The following is a 20,198-nucleotide window of genomic DNA, read 5'->3' as shown; positions in this document are numbered from 1 at the left end:
CCGCCTCTCCGCGGTTTGATCATTTCCCAAAACATCTCCTGCGCTTCAGCATCTCCTACGAGCCCGAGGCTGGAGGGAGCGGTCTGTGACACTGCTTCGGGGACAGACACCATCACAGTCACCCGCCTTCCCCACGTCTCCCCGTCCCCAGCAGTGGGGTGTCAGAACACAGCCCACCCTTGGGACAGCCCTCGCTGGGGGTCACTGAGAGACCCTTGCTGAGGGACCCTCTTTGAGGGACAGTCACTCAAGGACTCTCACTGAGGGACCATCCTTGAGCGACCTTCTTTGAGGGACAGTCGCTGAGGGACCGTCGCTGAGGGACCTTCTTTGAGGGAGCCTCGCTGGGGTACAGGCACTAAGAGACAGTCACGGAGAGCCCCTCGCTGGCGGCCTCTGCCCGCCGCCGCGCCTCAGGGGAGCGACACGCCCGACAGCTCCCCGACAGCGCCCGGGCCTCCTCCCACCGGGCTTTTCCTCTTCTGCCATGGCCGCTCTCCCTCCCCCCCACCCCAGCTGCCGCTCCGTCCCCGTCCCTCAGCCGGCCCCTCTCGGGCGCTGACGGGGGAACGGCGGCAGGGCGGCGCGGGGCCGGATGTGACCCGGGCGGGCTGAGGGGACGCCGGGCAAAAAAACCCCCACTTTCCCATGTATATTCACTTTTTAATCGATATTATATATTTCTCTTAATTTTATTTTTTATTTATCTCCCTGCGCTTTCCCTGCGGGCGCGGGGGTGGGGGAGGAGAGACCGGCCAGGTTTCCTGGCGCTGAGGCGGCGGCGGCGGCGCCGGGCGGGGGAGGGGCGGGCGGGCGCTCCCGCCGCTGCCCCAGACAGTGGGCGGGGCCGGCGCGCGCCGCCGGCGGGTTCGTGCCCGCGCGCCGCCGCCGCCGCCGCCGTCTCGGTCTCCGCAGTGAGGTCACGGGTGGGCGGTGCGAGCGCGGCGCCTGTTCCGCTCCCCGCGGCCGCCGGAGCCCCCGCGGCGCCGGGTGAGCTGCCGGGGAACTTACCGGGAACGGCGGGGAGCGGGGCGGCGGAGCCGTGGGGGAAGGGCGGGAGCGCCCGCGGGGGATGGGAGGGAGCGGCGGCTGCGGGGAGGCGGCGCGGGGGCGGGGGGGAGAGGGGGAGCGGGGTACCGGGGATGGGAGGGACACGGGGGCGACGGAGCGGCGCGGTACGGCTGGGGAGAGCGGGGAGCCGGGCAGGGCGGAGGGGCAAGCCCGGCGGCGGGAGGGGGAAGGGCCGAGCCGAGCCCGGAGCGGTGCCGGCGGGGCCGGGGTGAGTCACGGCGCGGGAGGGAGCGGCGGGATGCGGCGTCCCGGGAGGGGCTGCGGGGCGAGGGGTCGGTGCCCGACATGGGGGGGGGCCGGTGCCCGGCTCGCCGGAGCGCCCGTCCTGTCGGGCGTGCACGCCGGCAGAGCCGCTCCGGACCGCCCCCTCCCCCGCCGGTATCGCCCATCGGTCGGGGACTTGTCCTGATGTTCCGCGAGTTATTGGGAAACGCACCCTGCCTCTGGCAGGGAATCCCAGAATTGTTTGGGTTGGAAGGGGCCTTAAAGCTCATCTCCTTCCAACCCCCCTGCCATGGGCAGGGACACCTTCCACTGTCCCAGGCTGCTCCAAGCCCCGTCCAACCTGGCCTTGGACACTTCCAGGGATGGGGCAGACACAGCTGCTCTGGGTAACCTGTGCCAGTACTTCACTGCTCTCACAGAGAATAATTTCTTCCTTGTATGAAATCTAAACCTTCCCTCTCTCAGCTTAAAGCCATTCCCCCTTGTCTTGTCACTCTATGCCCTTGTCAAAAGTCGCTTTCCAGCTCTCTTGAAGCCCTTTTAGGTACAGAGCAAACTCTGGGATTGCTTGTAATCGGCCTCTCTCTCTTTCACAGGTTATCAGGAAAGACTGGCAGAACTCTGTACTAGCACACGGCATGAATTCAGCCCATGGCCTGGATCTCACCTCTATTACTAATAACTCGGGCTGGGAAAATTCTGACACACGCCAGTGACATCTGGGCAAAAGGTGACTCTCTAGGGACGTTTAGTTTTTGCCGTCGATCTGGATCAGCCTTTCATTTGAGGATTTATTTGTGAACTGCTATAGTAGCTGTCATGGTGGTGGTGAAATCATAAAGCTGGCAGCACAATAAAGCAAGCCCTTAAGATTGTGTTTGATCTCTGGGAGCTGAAAGTGCTGAATAAAATTTTCACACAACTTAAACTACGTTTTGGATCAGTTGCGTTAAGATTGACATTCTTCAAACTGAGCCCATTTTTCTATTTTAATATTTAAATAGAGACTTATTTGAAAAGACAGTATATTTTTTAAAGGAAAAAAAGATTGAGGATGAACACGCATCATTTTTTACTAAATTGCTGGACAAGACTACTGTGTAAAATAGTGGGTAGGGTATGAAGAAAACCTTTTGTATACATATTGCATTAGGGTTTTTATATTATAAAATTGAACAAATAACTAAGAAGATTGTGTAACCTCTCCATTAGTAATTTTATGGTATTACATGCAAAATGGGTTACAGTTTTTACTGTTGGATGCTGAAGAAGTAATATTTCGGTGAAAGGAGTGTGCAGCTTAGTGTACCTGAGGTAATCCAAGATCACAAGAAACTATTTTTTATATGAACAAGCAAGAAAATGCACATTCAGGACTGACTTAATTCAAGTTCTAGTGTTTAGCAATGGAAAGCCCACAAATAAACTTCCCTCTCGGTCTGGTTTCAGACCAAAAAAGGAGCAGGATCCAAGAGGATGGGAGTCCTCCATTGAAAAAAGCAATGACAGAAATGCATGTAAATAACAAAGTACAGGTTGTAATAAATAAATTGCCAACAATAAAGAAGGAAAACTTGGATGACTATGACGAAACTCCGGTGGAGGCTGATGTGGAAACCGCCAAGCCAAACAGTGCTTCAGTATCTGAGCCTTTGAGTTTAAATCCAGGTTTGAAACACACGCTGGCACAGTTCCACCTAAGCAGCCAGAGTTCGCTGGGTGGACCCGCAGCTTTTTCAGCTCGGTATGCCCAGGAAAGTATGTCACCCACTGTCTTCCTGCCTCTCCCATCACCACAAATACTCTCTGGTCCACTGCTCATCCCTCCAGACAGCTCTACAGAACTCACCCAGACCCTGCTGGAGGGGGAATCCATCTCTTGTTTTAAAGTCGGAGGAGAAAAAAGACTTTGCCTGCCTCAAGTGTTGAATTCGGTCCTCCGAGACTTTTCCTTGCAGCAGATCAACACGGTGTGTGATGAACTCTATATCTACTGCTCAAGGTGCACTTCTGACCAGCTTCACATTCTGAAGGTTTTGGGAATTCTTCCATTCAACGCTCCGTCCTGTGGGCTCATTACGCTGACAGATGCTCAGAGACTATGCAATGCTTTACTGCGCCCTCGCACTTTCCCCCAAAGTGGCAGTTTCCTCCCTGGTAAGAACACCTTGGCCCAGCTGAAAGAGACTGGCAGTGCCTTTGAAGTAGAGCATGAGTGCCTGGGCAAGTGCCAGGGGTTGTTTGCACCTCAGTTCTACCTTGCCCCGGATGACCCGTGTATCCAGTGCTTGGAATGCTATGGGATGTTCTCGCCCCAGACCTTTGTGATGCATTCACACAGATCCCCAGACAAGAGGACCTGCCACTGGGGGTTTGAGTCGGCCAAGTGGCACTGCTACCTGCACATTAACCAAAAATACCTGGGCACATCAGAGGAGAGAGAGTTGAAGCATCTCTTGGAGGAAATGAAGGAGAAATTCAGCGAGAAAAATCAGAAAAGAACTCGGTCCAAAGTAAGTTCACCTGGTGGTGTAAAACTCCCAGATCTCTTTCTGCTCACACGTAAATACTTGTTTTAGAAGCGTGTTACTTGGCTTTTCTAAGTGGGAATACTTGTCACATCAAGCCTAAGTTAAATTTGTGAGAGAGCTTCACCATGGAAATAACATTTCTCATTAAAAGGGGTGGCAATTTCTTTCCTCTTTGGGCTGCAAGTAACCATTCAAGCTAGCTTGGCTCAGTTGGTTCTTGTTCTGTCCTAAGGTATACAGACTCTGGAAAATTCAGGCTATTGTGGAAATTTTCATTCTCCCATTTGACCTTTGAGTAGGTTTATGCGGTGTGTGCTGCAGCAGCTGAGCAAAGCAGAAGGGAGCTTGAAAATCAAGTATTACAAATGAATTCTTTATTTGTACTCCAGCATGCACACGTGGGCTGGATGGCAACCTGGCTTGCTGGCCACCCATCTCATGACTTATGTGCAGGGTAATGGTGCTTTGCTAAATGGCTATTTAGAAGCCCAAAGTCTGCTTGTTCAGCAAGAGCTTTCTGTTTAAACCACTTGTGCAGTGAAATATGCCAAAAAGAGGGGGTTTTAAGCAGCCCAAGTAATGAGCTGTAGGCCGGTATCTTGACAATAGTTAATAATAGACATCTTATTTTTTCCTAAAATACTGCTGTAAGTCTGTGCTGTGGTTCCAAAATACAGAGCTTTTTTGTCCCTTGGAGTGCTTCTACTTTAAATAATAGGACAAGCAGCAGAGAAACATTAATATGATAGATGTTCCCATTCATAGAAGGCACAATTTCGGGGTGTAATTTAAACTTTAAGAGGTTTTTAAGGGTTTCTGCCCCATGACTGTTTCTTTTCAGTGTAGTTGGTGTTTCTGTGTCTGTTTGATGGCTGCTGGTTTGGTGATAAATCCATGTTGCCTGTTGGATGTTTTGCAGTGGATTTCAAAATAGCAGCAAGAGCAGTGCAGATGGTTGAGCCCAAAAGGGGGTGCTATGAGCTGACACCTTTCAGCACAAATTTCTGAAAAGTTGATGTTGCAGGAAGGCTGACTGTAGTAACAGGTACTGTTACAGTGGTGCCAGTCTGCAGGAAGAGATTTTAACAGCAGATTCCCATGGAAGCCTGCAGTATGGCATGCTTCCACATGCTGAATTATTTGAAGATGCAGTTTCCTAGCAAAGAGACTTTGCTTTTCAACTGATAAAGACATGTCAGTCTTTATTCTTGCAATGCCAGTGTAGGAAATGAACTACAGCATGGTGGATGCATCAGTGGAAATAGCCTTCCATATTCACACCTATAAATGCTGCTTCCTTTTCCACAGCAGCAAATTTCAGACAATGAGATCTTTCAGTTTCATGTGCAAAGATGAAAAAAACGCACCTGAAATTAACAGTGGCAGTAATTTGGACTGGACTGGTGTAAATGAAGTACTAAAACTCTCTGCAGTCTTCCGTAGCAGACCTGTGTAGTTCTTTCTTACAAAGCAACATACAACGAGTGAGAAGCTGTGAAAACATGAACAAAATACAGTGGTGGGGGAGGTTTGGGGATTTTTTTCCATCTTGTGGATATTCATCTGGGAAGTACAAAAGATTACAAGAGTATAAGAGGGCAGTTTCCCTGTCCTTGTCCTGGGGAAGCTTAGGCTGCTTCAGTTGTCTTTTTGTAGAATTACAGAATGGTTTGGATTAGAAGGGACCTTAAAGATCGCCTCATTCCACCCTCTGCCGTGGGCAGGGACACCTTCCACTAGACCAGATTGCTCACAGCTACATCTGACCTGACCTTAAACACCTCCAGGGATGGAGCAGCCACAACTTCTTTTCCTCATTTCAGTGTTGTGGGAGAGGTATCAGGTACAACACTTAGACATTCCCTTTCCTTACACTCCCAGGGGAATTTATTTGCAGGATGTTCCATTCGCTGTTCTCTCACCTCCTCAGCACCTTTGCTGAGTCAGTCCTCAGAAGTGTTGACACATCTTTGTGGTTATCTTGGAGGGCCCAGGAGGAACAGTTGCCCTTGGCTAGGTCTTTCCCCATCCAGTAATAATGAATTACTTATGTCCCGTAGTCTTTGGAGCATCCTAGTTCCCGTGCCTTGTCTTTCTCCTTAGCATTTCACTCTGAGTTTATTCACCTCACAGTGCAAATACACTTCTGTTTCAGTATTTTAAGAGCAAAGTACTCTTGAGATTAATTCCTTTCTGTTCTTTGTGCTAATAACAGAGCTGTAAGCTGTGTGCTTGGTTGTCATAATTTTCTGTGGAGTTCTAGACTGCAGTGCAACATCCACCTGCTCTTCATGGAACAGCTGTCACTGGGTCTCTGCTGATTCCTGCACTGACAGATCCTTGTTCCCTTTGACTTTGCGACAGTTTCTCATCATCTCTGCACTAAAACTTTGTCTTGCTTCTCAGACTGATTCCTTGAGCTGGTCACAGTGTGTGGGGGAAAGCTCACAGCATGGGGGGCTTAACATTTCTTCTGAGGGTTTTATAAATTCAGTCTCTGCTAAAACTACTGGCTTAATGATTACACTGAAACCATTACTTCCTATGTATTTTCTCCTTAAAGAGCAGCTCTGTCCAACTAGCTTAGAAGAAAAATAAGCCATTTTCATGTAAACCTTTTAAACAGAGTAGAAGTAATTCAATTCAACTTATTGTGTTTAGAGAATTATTTAAGAGCATCTAAAATAAACAAATTGTTGGGTAATTAAATACACATGTGTATATTTGGAAGTAGATACCTTGTTTCATTTACCTGGATGGTGAGGGAAGAGTCCTGTTAGAAAAAGACTTCATGTTTATTTATGTAACATTTCATTTTCTTTCCTAAGTAAAAATTTGATTGCAAGATTGCAGAAATTCATTTGCAAGATGCACACTAATAGGTAGACAATAAATTCAGTTTCCATTTGCAATAGGTAAAAAAAAAAAGCAAAAATCTGACCTAGTAATTTGAAAATAGAGATGACCTGATAATTTCACATGTAAATATATAAGCATGTTAAAATGTGAGTCCTAAAATATGGACAAATGTGGTCTGAAGCTAAAATCAGATCATTGCATACTAGCTGCAGTATAAGTAGATTATCTGTGATTATTTAAATTATTAGAATGATCTGAATAAGTAGAAAAAACTTGACGAGTGTCAGGATGAGGCCATTTTTCTAGAGATTATTCAAATCTTTATTATTTAAAGCCTTATGAATTTACAACTCCAGAGTTTCTCTTCCTTGTGCCCTCCGTCCCATTCTGTCTGTGTTGGAAGTGATTTGAGGAACGGTAGGGGTGGGGTTAAATTTCAGTTTCATTGTGAGAGCTGAGTTTCGTGGGCTGGAAGTTTTGGTCAGAATGGGGTGGGTGGGGTTTGGTCCCTGCCAGGGTGGGGTTGGTGTTGGATTGTGCAGACCATGGCACAGGTCACACTGGTGTCACTGGGGGCCTCTGTCTGCCAGCGATGAAGTTCTCCAAAAGTTTATTCCAGGGTGTGTAAATATAAACTTTCCTGATAATATAGCACATAAGAAGTTGTGAAGATGTTAGAACACTACATGAAGGTTTCAGTACAGGATTATTTAACTTTTTTAGCTTTATAGGCTGTTTTTTAATTGAGCAGCTTGTCAAGGTACTGGGTCTGGCTGGAATGGTGTTGACTTTCTTTGTAGCAGCCTGTATGATGCTGTGCTTTGGATTGGTGGCTAAAACTGTGGGTAGCACACCAGTGTTCTGGCTATTGCAGTAAAAACTGGGATTTTTGAGGAGGAGAAAGAGGGTTTGACATCCAAGGTGGAGGTTGTTTGGAGGCTGGCTGGGCAGTTGTATGAGGGAGGGACCTGAGCCGTGTTTTTTGCATCACTTGTATTTTTCTCTTTCCTTCACCTCTTAAGCCAACTTTATCCAGGGGCTTTCTTGGTCTTGTCCCTTCAATCCCCTGGGAATGGTGCTGAGGGAGCGGCTCTGTGGGTGCTTGGCAGCTGCCTGGGGTCAGCCAACCACACCCTACCCAAAACCCCGCATCCCAAGGCTGTTCTAATACAGTGAAATTATGAATCAATTTCTTAGCTGTGTGACTATTGTAAATTCATGATGAGACACCTTTCACTTGAAATTAAGAGCAACTTTGGAGGGGAGCACAAAGTATCACCAGGAATTTTGAGTAAAGAGTAATTTCAAAAATATTTCTTGAGACACACATAACAAGAATCGCTTTCCAAATTCAAAATAGACAGAAGTTTTTAAGATCATAAATTCTGATGCACCTAGGTTAATTTTGTTTGCCACTGCAAAGGGAATGGCATTGTCATGTTACTGGGAGCAGCTTTGACTGCTGCTGTAATAAAAATTTGTGATGACTAAAGAAAGTTCTGTCCCTGGAACACCAGCACGCTGTTCCATTTAATTTTGAAATAAAGTATCTAGTGGGTGCTTACTTTACATGGACACGTTATTACAAAAGGCCCCTACAACCTTTTGGGAATCCTAGGTCCTGCTTTCTGTTTCTCCCAAGCTTGTTTAGCAGAGTTCTGGAAACTCAGCAGAGCTTTTAGATAGGTCTGTCAAGAGATTTGCTTTTAATTTCATTGCTATTTTGCCCATAATGGTAAATTTGAGATCAAAGAAAATTCTGTGGCTTGCATCGCCCTGCATCTCTGCCAAAGACACCCCATTTCCCAGTACCAGTTTCTCTGCTGTGGCTGTATTAATGGTGTAAATGCCATTTCTGTGAGGAGTGTTTATGAAAATGTAAATAACCGGTATCCATGTTTCAATTAGCAATTTATTTTCTTTCCTTTAGGCAGAGCCACAGCAGAACCTGGAATTATCACAGTGGTATCCAGTTATAAAGCAAGAAGCAGACACTGATCCTCAACCACCTTCCTTTTTCCATCCCAGGTAACTGAGTTTGTTATGTAGAACTATAAGCACTATCAAGTATTTAAATACTTTTGGCTATTTAGGGATAATTCAAATTTTAAAAAATGTGTTTGCAACCTGAACTGTTAGGAAAGCTCTTAAGGTATCACACAGAAATGATTTAACCCTAAATTTTTATGCATTTCTTAGTGTAAATACTAACGAACTGCTTATGAGTGTTTTTTTGGGATAGGACTCAAGCTGTGACCTGTGGGTGTTCTTCTGCAGGCAATACAATTGAAATGTAATTAAAACTTCCCTTTTCTTAGTAGAAATGACAGAGGTAATTTTTGATCTCTTATATTGTATGCAATGCATGCATGTGGAAAGCTGCATAGGGCCTATTTACCATGAGGACAACTTAATTTCCTTCCAGAAAAGACTTCAAGAGGTGTTTGAAGGCTTTCTTCCACGGTGGAACAAGGGCTGCAGCTGAATTGTCTGCAGACTGGTTTCCTGGTTTTAGAAACCAAGTGCATTTCCTTGACTTACCCAGTTTGTCACCTGCATCAGCAAGGGAAACAGTTTTTCGTGATGTTCCTCTTGCCCTCACTCCTTGTGGTTACACAGGTCCCGAATTTGGGTCAGAGCAGACCCTTTTTGGTGTACACACATCACACTGGTTCCCACGCAAACAAGGGAGTGGAGGAACTTCTGTGATGGGCCCTCATGTTCTGTTTCTGCTGGTACTTTCCATCAGAACCAGGAGAAAGGGAAGTGTTGAAGACAGCAATTGAACTCCAGTGACACTGGTGATCCTGGCACTGACCTGAACACACCTGGGGCTCTCTTCCCTCTCTATTAGGCTTAGTGGTGAGGTTAGGGTGGGACACAGGGATGCTCCCAGGAGTCCAGGAGCTGTGAAAATCCAAATGGGCAGCTCAGTGTACGTGGGAAAGAATGTCCAGCATTGGTCTCAGACATGCCCCAGGACTGTCTGAACACAGCTTTGCTGCTTAAATGAGGTGCTCATTCCCACTTCACTGAGCACTTCCCCATCCTCCATTGCTAATACAAGGATTATGAAAATGCTGGAGAGTGTGGATTCAGTGACATTCTAATTTCACTCTTTGCATTTAAATGAAGTCTTCGTATGATTTTCTGTAATTTTTTTTTTAATCAGCCATGTTTGGAGAATCCACTTGTTTGATAGCCTCAAAACCTTATCTAGATAATCTACTCAGTAAAGATGAAGTGTGTCATGAGGCTTTCCTTTTGCATAGGAAAAATTTTAAAAGGATGTGCTTATTTTTCATTGATGCTTTCACAGTTTGAACTCATGTAAAATTAAACTTACTGCTCTCAACCAGCCATCATTTATTATGTCTTACCTTTCACTATGAATTTTACTCTTCTGCTCTTTCAGTTACTACCTTTATATGTGTGATAAAGTGGTTGCCCCGAATGTATCTCTTGCATCTCAATATAAGGATGTTGCAAAAGCAACAGTAAAAGCTTCAGAAGTTAATAAATCCTCACCTGGGCAGTCAGAGAAGAAGCTCAGTAGTGGAAAGCACAAAAAAGCTGCCTCCTATCCAGAGCTTTCTCTTGAAGAACAGGAAAAAATTGACTTGAAAACTGGTGTGGAGCAGCCCCATAAACGTTTAGGTGAGTAGTGAAAAAAGTGTTAAAGTCTTTGATTTTTATACCACAGAATTTTGGAAAGCTTAACACCGAGCTAGAATTTTGTGATGTCACTTCAGATTTCCAAAAATTCCTTTCACCTTTATGTAATCTCAGTTTTCTTTGCATTTTTTTTCACTCTGAAAGTTGAAGTTTCTGTGATTATTGTTCTCTGCTCTTTTCTGTGTAGATCCTCCTGTGTCAACTCGTTCTGCGAGAGGTGGAAAATCTGAGCGTGTTTCTTCCAAAACCACCAGAGACTCTGGCCGTGGTGAGGGAGGTGCTGATGCACGAACCTTGTCCCCCACCCTCATGAAAGACATCAGCTGTGAGGATGACAAGGGAAGGATCATGGAAGAAGTAATGAAAACCTACATCAAGCAGCAGGAAAAACTTAACACGATTTTGCGGAGGAAACAGCAGCTCCAAATGGTACAGTGGCAGCTGAGTGCATTTCCCCTTGGACAGCAGGGAGCTGATGTGGGCTTGCTGGCTCCACAGTCACGGATTGCATTCATTTAGAAACACCAAAACACACAGATCATTTTTCCCTCAGCTTAAATCCAGACACCAAATCTTCAATATCCCTTATGCTCATGAGTTTTGAGCCCACTAATAATTGGTGTCTCTTCAGTTTGCAGCTGCCAGGTCCATGCAGCTCCTGCTTTTGCTGTATCCTCTGAAATTTCTGTTTTCAGGTTTTTAAAGATGCAGGTATCAGTTTTCTAGCAATGGTCTTATTGCTGCCCTGTATAAAAAAAGAACACCACCTTCCTATTCCCATTTGCAAAGGCTTGCTTTTAGGGATTTTATTTTTAGTCTTTTCTTTAAGAATGAATGATTTTAGAGGCTGGTGTTCATTTGTGACATTTCTGTTTTCTGAATTCAGTTAAATACTGTCTTTGCTTCTTGCATTCATGGAACAGACCTAATATTTTAATTTATTTTATTTAATTTAAATGCCAATCTCAGAATCTAGGAGCTCAGGTCGGGCCCTAGAGCTGCTACTTTAAAATTGTTCTGCTATTGGAGGTAAAGCTTGTGGATAAGTTTAAAAAAATTATGAGTTTAAAAATACCAAAATGTCAGTGGACAATGCAATCAAACACTTCATTTTGTTTCTTGATGCTACACTTCTTGCATCTTCATAGTATATTTTAGTGAATCAATGCTGTTGCTTCCTGAGGTTCACTGCTAGAAGTGCAAATTTGTTTCTGGTAGCTCCATGTACTTAGGCGTATAAGTAATTTCTTAAAAATTAGATGCATGTTACAGAATTCCTGTCATTGATAAGCAGATAAATACCATTATCAGGCTGTTGTTATTGGTAGTTACAAATGGTCTTTTTGGCCTCACTGGTTCCAGATACACTTTTAAATTCAGGTTTTTTTACTTTTCTGGTGTTAGAAGGAAGGAGTATGTGATCTTGATCTTTCTTTACAGGAAGTGGAAATGTTAAGCAACTCTAAAGCTATGAAGGAGCTGACTGAAGAGCAGCAGAATTTACAAAAAGAACTCGAATGTTTGCAAGCAGAGCATGCACAAAGAATGGAGGAATTTTATTTTGAGCAGAGAGACTTGGAGAAGAAACTGGACCAAGTGATGAAGCAAAAATGTAGCTGTGACTCCAATTTGGAAAAAGACAAAGAAGCTGAATATGCAGCACAGGTGAGAAGGGAAGGAGGTTTATTTCAAACAAAACATATTTAGTGTAGCAGGAAATCGTGCAGTTGTGGTTCAGCTACCTTAAGGTTTCATTTTCTCTGTGTGTCCTGGCACCACAGACAAATACCAAAATAGGTCAGTGACAGCAATATTTATTTCCCTGTTCCTTGATTGAAACTGAGGTTGAATGTAACTTACGGAAACATAGGATGTTATTGATGAAATATTAAACTTAAACATGAGGTCTGTTACATCCTCATTTAAAACAAATTCCATTTTTAATATATAGGCTTGCCCATGATATAGACTTAAACATTATCATTATTTTATGTAAAAAAGAAATAAAATCCAAACCTCTGAACCATCTTTTTGTCACATTAGCAGCATACCTTGCTGCTCTTGCGGTTCCTTGGTGGTAGAACCTTCTGCACTCTCTGATGAGCCCCTTCTGGGCTCTACCAAAGCATTTGGCCAAGAGTTTTCTTGGAAATGAAAATCATATTAGTGTCTCTCATTCGTGCCTCTTGGATTCATATGTCAAAACCTATGGAGCTGTTTTTTCCTCTCATTTCCCTTTTAGCTTTTACTATTGCTTCTTTATGTTGGAGATTATTCCAATGGGAAAAAGTAAAGTTATTGCCAAAGGGAACCTTGGAATGCCCCTTTTAAAAATCAGCTGTAGTTATGATGAATTTTTTATTTTGCACTGTATCACAGAAAACTAGTCTTAACAGACTCATTTTTAAAGTGAACAAAATCCAGAACTTGAGCTCAGTAAAGCTCCGTGGTCCTTTGTTCACGACTGTGTATATGTCCTGTTCTTACTGACTCAAACTGAGAAACAGGCAGTACTTGAGAGACAGGTTTTGGTATTTTTGGTGAGTAGGGCAGAGACTCGCATCGTAAATCCCTCTCATGAATTTAATTTCATGACATCCCACTCCACTGATTCCTGGCCTTTGCTGCCAGAAATAATCCTCTCTGACTAAGGCCTGATTTACTAAACATCTGGTACAAGCCCTATTAGTGCAAGTAACAACGTGTTCTAATTTATGGAGATCATCATGTATAGCACGTTTTATAGGGCTTGTGCAGCTTACTTCCTTTGGAGAGTGAAAACTGTGGATTGTTCCCCAAGGAGATTGGTTGCGTGTTTCTTTTGAAGTTAGACTTTGAAAACTAAATACATTCCTTGTGTAAAAGTTTACTCTGTTATTACCTCTGTGGTAGATCTGTTCACAACGTATAATTTGAACTTTTTTTTCCATTTATCACATCTTGCAGTAGATTCTGGTTTCAGGAAGCACCAGAGTTAAACAGGGGTCTTGGGAACAGGGAACTTCTCCAAGCTGTGTATACAGCATTTTAAAAAAGCCTTAATCTGATGTGTTCTTGAAGCAGTTGCCCAGGCTGCCTTTTGCATCTGAGAGCTGTGAACTGGGAGGAACTCTCCTTGTGCATTAAACAGAATTAATAGTTTGGTATTTGCAACTTGCTTTAAAGTCTCTTCTCCTTTCTAGGCCTGGCACTGTCTTCTCCCCCTTTTTGACTTCTTTATTGAAATGGTTGCTTCACCCTGTCAATCACAGTAGGGCAGAATAACCAGTACTGGAGCCTTTCCTTAGAGCCAGAAATGAAAACTCAGCCAGAGACATGCTGCAGCATGCAGGCAGTGGGCACTCTTGCTCTGCAGCACTTCACTGCAGCACGTGTGCAGTCAGGACTTGAATTAACAGCCTGTCGCTGCCTAAGAACTGCTGAAGAATTTCTGGTTATAGAATTGGAGATGAAATGTGGTGTTTCTCTAAAATCAGCACAGCCATTCCTTCACCCAGTACATTCTGTAGCAGTTGGTGAACACCAATAATACCCTGTATGTTCCTGCTCTTTCATTCTCAGGAACTGTCTTCCTTTTTTTCAGTGAGATGGATGCTTAGTGATGATGTACATCAGGTAGATACCTATCATTATAAAGGCAGATGGTGTCTTTTAGATGGAGTGAGGTCTTTTGGTAAGAAAGGACCCCATAAATCCATGGGAGAGAAGATAACTGGTGCCCAGTCTCCTCCCTGTTTTACTGCTGGTAGTATACTATAAGCAATGAGCAGCTTTCCCATACTTGAGAAGATGTTTCCAGATGCCACTGTAAATAATTTTGGTGACATTCTAGCAAGTTTGTACCTTGCTGTATTCCAAAGAGGAAAAGAATACCTAATTTCCGTGGTTAAACAGAAAATATTTCAAAAAAATGTTTGTGTGGATTCAGGTTTATATTTGAACACACACACAGATGGTTATGTTTAAGATTTTCTGAATGTTTCATTTATACTAAGGAGCATTGGAAAACAGTGTTGGTGGTTTTGTTTCTTCTAGAAGTGCATTCAGGCTTTGAAATAAAGAAGTAATATTTTGTCAGGTAAGAGAAATGAACCTGGGAAATGAAAAAATGCAGTTTATTCTGGGATTTGTGACACATTCAATGCAGACTTCATCACAATCTTCTCAACAGATTCTGTGTGTTATTGGCAGTCTGGTGTGACAGTTCGTATAACTACAACTTACATGCATTTAAAAATTAGATTTTCTCTTTTTTTAAATTATAGTATGATGTGTATGCAACTTTGCACATTGACATTGTTTGCTAATGGTGTAATAGGTGAGTGCATAATTCTTGATAACTGCATAATTCTGGTGGACTGAAATACTTGGATGCATGGAGTGGCCATCTGTGACCTCTTGATGTTTTAAATAAGTTTGCAGAAATTTACTCTGCCTCTCTGTCTCTCCTGTTTCACAGCTGGCAGAGTTGAGGCAGAGGTTGGATCATGCAGAGGCAGATAGACAAGAGCTCCAGGACGAACTGAGACAGGAACGAGAGGCCCGGGAAAAGTTAGAGCTGATGATAAAAGAATTGAAGCTACAGATCCTGAAATCTTCAAAAAATGGGAAAGGAAAATAGAAATTGGAAGAGGAAGCACAGCTGCGTCCTTCAAACAGGGTGTTTTGGTTTTAATGATTGTGAATAATTTTTGTGTGCTGAGAAAAAGTGTTCTCTATGGATTTCTATTTCCCAGACAGGTCCAGGTGAAGATATACATAGATATAAATAAATAGAGATAGATAGACATTTTTAGATTTTCCTAACCAATGAAAATCTGCATTGATTTGTACTGGTGTTTTTCTCAAACAGTGAAAAATACAAAACTCTTGATTTAGAGTGACCAGTTTCTGTCTATTTCTAATGCAGTCTTAAGGACTCTACACCTTTTAACATTGTCTGTTAAAACATATGTGGGTATCTTTATTTTGCTATCAATTGCACATCCAGTTATAAAAGTACATTAAAAACATCCTGAATTCTTCAAGGTCTAAAATAGTTTGGGTTTCAGTGAGAATTAAATGTTCTCAAACTGAGGAAAGTAAAGGCAGCTTTTTGTCTGTAGGGTAGAGCTCAAAATTGCCACGATTGATTGATGATTGAGCATCAAAAGTGATTTACCAGCATGAGTTTTTCCCATCATTTTATTGTGTGAAGTCAGCTGCTCTTTTCAGTATTGTCTGTTTAACAACTCATTATCAATCTAAGGAATGTTAGAACCAGCACTTGCTTGCTCTGCTGGAAGAAGAAAACATTAGAGTTTTGGTTTGGGTTTGTTTTTTTGGTGAATTAAAAAATTTACAATTACAGTGGAATCTTGGGAAGTTAAAAACTCACAAGTTCTCTTCTGTTTTTTTCGCTGTAGTACATATGAAAGAAACATGAATAAAAGGCTTAAAGGCGGGGCTTTTCCTTTTAGAAACTGAGAAAGCATGACTTAACTGTTTTTCAGATACTAATGCTTTCAAGAAAAATAATATTTATTAAGAAATATGTGTTAATTTCTTTAGTACCCTAAGCCTCCACACTTTGAGCTTCTTGCCAGCTTGTGGTTTTTTCTTTCATTACATAGAACAGGCCTTAACTGACATTGTGATCATAGCTTAAAATGTAAAAATCTGAGATATAGCACTTTGAAAACTCATTTTGATAGTCTCTGTATTTGAATGGCATGGTAGGGTTACCATGAATTAAGAAAATACAGCATGTTTGTTAAGCTATACCATTGGGAAATGTGTAATTGTACAGAATTACTGTTTTATGTATATATATGATGTTCGAGTACTTCTGAAGTCTGGTTCCTAGTGGGTTAAATGCATGGCTACAAAGTTGGATGAAGAAAAACTTCTTTGCACTTCTCTCCAAAAAGTTGGATACAGCTGGCAGATGTCAGCTGATCATGTCAGTGATAGGAATATTTTAGTAATTCCAGTATTTCACTACATAATTTTAACTTGTGCTTTTAGTTTCTGGTTTTGAGGTACTTAAGTTTAATATTCTCTTAATAATTCAGTTAATTTTGGATGAAACCACTAGTAAAAACCTACATTGAATTGTTTTTCCCCTTAACTTGTAAAACTGAAAACTCTTGTTCTTTTTTGTTTCTCTTTTGGTGGTATAACAAGACTGAACATCACAGAGAAGGATAAAATTGCACATATCTTTAAATTGAATGAGAAATTAGGTGGTAAATTATATGTCACAGAGTCATAGGATGATTTTTTTAATAACTGTACAATTTGGTTTGTGAACTCTGTCGTATTTACACTGACAAGCAAAGCAGGTTAGATTAAAAAAATGAATTTTTTTTTGTCAGTGTTGAGAATCACAGAATGGTTTGGGTTGGAAAAGATCTTAAAGATCATCTAGTTCCACCTCCTGCCAGAAAAGAAGACCAGGATTATATTTTTCTCTTCTTCAGCGCCGATCTCCAAATTTTTGCTTTAAAAAAAAAAAAAACCAACAAAAAAACCAAACTAAAATGGAAGAGGCCTGTCTTTGCAGCTTAGTTTGGAGGGAAAGGTGCTGACTAAATGGTTCTGGTTGCGTGTGCACCACTTGCTTTAACAACACCGTGAATGTTTTGTTGTCCAGCCACCAGACCCGTGGGTACAGGGAGAGTAGGCAGGGGTATTGCTAGAGGTGTGATGGCTGGGGAACAGAGCTTGAAGTTGTCCAATGTGATTGGATCCGGTGTTGGATGAGCTGGGAAACTGGGAAGTTCCACCTGGGTGCTGCTGAAGGATGGAGAGAGTCCATTTGTGTTGCTTCTCAGTGTTTTGAGGCAGGCTCGGGCTGTCGGTGTGGGAAAGGCCACAGCTCGTTCTCACAGCTGCACCACAGTAGTTATAGCTTAGCTGTTGGATGTTTGGAATCCTCCTGGGATTATTATATTAGTAGGATAGTGAATATTCCGTTGCCATTCAGGTCTTGTCTGTGTTCTGTGACTTCTGCTCAGATGTCTCCCTTGGCCAGGTTGTTCAGCAGTGGCAGTGGAGGGCTGGTGTAGCCCAGGTTCCTGTGCCTCAGCCAGCACTTGGGTCACTGCTGGAGGCTCTTAAAATGCTGGTGGCTGTCCTTTGTACCAATGTTTTCACTGTTGCAAGAACTCCAGCAGCCATAGGAAGTTTTACCAATTCCGGTTGCAGATAAGGCCTCATAATCGTTTTCGAACATCTGGCTGATGAAGCTAATGGAACATTTATTATAATGACCTTAAAAGTAGCTTTGTAAATATTCCATTTAGTTAATCTAAAGTTAGAATGCATTTTAAATTATTGTAATCCTCTTAAAATTCTTAAATACTACTTTCAGGCTCTTGACGTAACATAAACAATTTTCATATGTGTAGACTTAATTTTATACTGATTTTAAGTAATAACGTATACATAAATGTGCCATAGCCCGTTGTGTGCTCACAGTCTTTGAAAGACAGTTTTTTAGTAAATTGTAAATAATGCTCTTAAGTTCTAGAACAAATATATGTTGACCTTGTTTTCGCTACCGTATCCTAATTCTATCGAATGGTTCATTTTACAGCCTGACATAGGAAGTTGGAATGCACACTTGAGGGCCCTCACTTAAGTGCACACTTAATGGTAGAGACTGAATCAGTCATTAGGTCTTTGCTTTTAGTCATAGCTTGCTCATTTTATGTATTGTTATTTGGTTTGCCTTAGTCATTGCTTGCTGATCTTTTCAGGCAAGAAGTAATTTTCCTAGATAGTTGTGACATGAAGCCTGTAGAACAAAGTCCTAAAATTGTCTATAATTTGAAAGTTGCTTTATTAAGCACGTACAGCAAGATGGAAGTTGCCTAGTGCACCTTTTGGAATCAGTAGGATTCAAGGTGGATACCTAATCTGCTCCTATACTTTTTAAAAAGAGAACTTTAACATGCTTTGTATACTTTAATCAATAAAACATAAGAGCTTAGAGAGTAAAACTCTTGTCATTTTGGCAGTCTGGAAGCACCCTCACTCACAGTGTAATCAGGTGTCCCTCAACGAAAGAGATTTTTATCTAAATCTCCAAACTTAGTTAAGTCTGTGTTTTAGTTTTAGTAAAGCATATCGTTCAGTTTGAGTATTTAGATGAATGTAGTTATGTTTCACATTCTTAAACTAATTTTATTCTATATTTAATATATTGATAGCTTAGGTGTAAAACCATCTGTACATAGTAAAGGCATAATGCAATTAGTGATGTAGGAAAAGTTGGAGCATAAAGCTACTGGTGGCCTGAAAAGAAATATGTCTTGGCCCATATTTTAGAAGTCACAATGTTTTATTCATACATTCTTGTTTTGTATTGGGGGAGGGGATAGCTAGAATGTGTTATAAAATTTTTGGAAACCTTCCTAGCATTAGTTGGGAAGTTGGCCTTGAAATGCTGTCACGGTCAGCTTCCTAGAATTCACTTGTTTGTAGAGTATATATTTTGATTGTCAGTAAAGATAACAACTTTGTATTTTTTCTGCACTTAATTCGTGTAATTAATCCCTACAACAGAGTTTTCTATAACATGGTGAAGTCAACAAAAGACGTAATTTCTCCTACCTATTAATCTGTGCTTGCAATATTTCGGTAATTTTATTTAAGCCATCGATAGTAAACAGCAGAAAGCTGCAAATTTCAGTTTTGGTTTTGCTCATTACATTTGTAGTGTGAGTGTTCATTGGTTTTCTTTACAGAAAGCTTGTAGAATTTTCTATTTGCTGCATATACCTATTTAAAAAATACAGTCATTTTTTAGCTTTTGTGAAAGCAGTTATTGCTTACAAATTGCACGATGATTTTATAGTGTGTCTCCATTACTTAGCAAATTGTTCTTTTCAGGGTTAGTGGTTCAATTGGAAAATGCTTGAAAAACGAGCTCTAAGCACTTCATCAAGCACAGCAAACATGGTATAAAATTTTGCTATTTGAAAATTATTAAGTGTAACGATATCAATTGAATTTTTTTTCTTCTAAGAGATACCTCACTTAAAGGAAAGCACAGCTGTACTGTATTTAAACGAATTCTAGGAAATAATAAAAAGTTGGTCTGAAATATTTCGTTGCCATCACGTTGCTTTCTGTGATTGACAGAACGTTTTTTGTGTTTTCATCCTCACTCTCTGAAGTATTTATTGCTGTTGACATGCCAGTATAATTCTCTCAAATGACAGAAAGTAGCTGCAAAACAACTGAGTCCGTGTTAGCTCAAGGCAACAGGTTGAATGACTACTCTGAAACCATAGGAAAAGCCTGTGAAAAACGATCAGTGCATTCAACAATTTTTAATACTTTGCCAATGATGTACAGTCTTACTGTCAGCATTGCTGTGGTTGCATTACATGACACACAAAACTGTCCTCTACCTCACGTGAGATTTAACAGATATTTTATATGGTTTTAGTAAACAAGATGCATCTATCTGGTCACTTAGTTTACAAATTTTGAATTATATTTATTGCAACATGACATACTGTGCTCTTAGCTTATACCTCAATTGTATTTTGTGCTGTTATCCATTTCCATGCCTTGTAAATACCTGTATAGATCGTGGATTCAAAAACAAATAAAGAACTGTAATGTCAGAACACTTGTCTCTGTCGTATTTTTGAACACTGGCTTCTAAACTTGGCTCTTTGAAGGTGTTTAACTCGGGTCTTTTCTGAGGAGCCTTCCTTGCTTTGATTACAGTAAATTAAAATCTGATTACACTGAAACTTGTTAGCAGAGCTCCCACAGCCTGCAGCAGGTCCCCAGTTCTCTAAAGAGTATTTTAAGCAAAATCTACAAGATCAAAGCCTT

General features: G+C 41.9%; 1 protein-coding gene across 1 annotated transcript; it reads left to right on the top strand.

The window, feature by feature from the left end:
- Positions 1 to 884: 884 nt before the first annotated feature.
- Positions 885 to 19,984, top strand: SKIL (SKI like proto-oncogene). The gene is made up of 7 exons (XM_048314514.1): positions 885 to 990; positions 1,893 to 3,809; positions 8,617 to 8,714; positions 10,102 to 10,343; positions 10,549 to 10,790; positions 11,802 to 12,026; positions 14,821 to 19,984. Exons 2-7 carry the CDS (start codon positions 2,703 to 2,705, stop codon positions 14,980 to 14,982), a joined length of 2,076 nt encoding a protein of 691 aa, XP_048170471.1. The 5' UTR covers positions 885 to 990; positions 1,893 to 2,702; the 3' UTR covers positions 14,983 to 19,984.
- Positions 19,985 to 20,198: the final 214 nt, after the last annotated feature.

This window comes from Corvus hawaiiensis, chromosome 10 (genome assembly GCF_020740725.1).
Source record: "Corvus hawaiiensis isolate bCorHaw1 chromosome 10, bCorHaw1.pri.cur, whole genome shotgun sequence".
Classification (NCBI taxonomy): Eukaryota; Metazoa; Chordata; class Aves; order Passeriformes; family Corvidae; genus Corvus; species Corvus hawaiiensis.
This window is presented reverse-complemented; position numbering and strand designations above follow the sequence as displayed.

Excerpts from the sequence above, each read along its gene's own strand:
- SKIL (XM_048314514.1), top strand. The coding sequence starts at position 2,703 with ATGGAAAGCCCACAAATAAACTTCCCTCTCGGTCTGGTTTCAGACCAA. Across the intron at positions 3,810-8,616 it reads AGAAAAGAACTCGGTCCAAA|GCAGAGCCACAGCAGAACCT; the intron begins GTAAGTTCACCT and ends TCTTTCCTTTAG. Across the intron at positions 10,344-10,548 it reads GCAGCCCCATAAACGTTTAG|ATCCTCCTGTGTCAACTCGT; the intron begins GTGAGTAGTGAA and ends TTTTCTGTGTAG.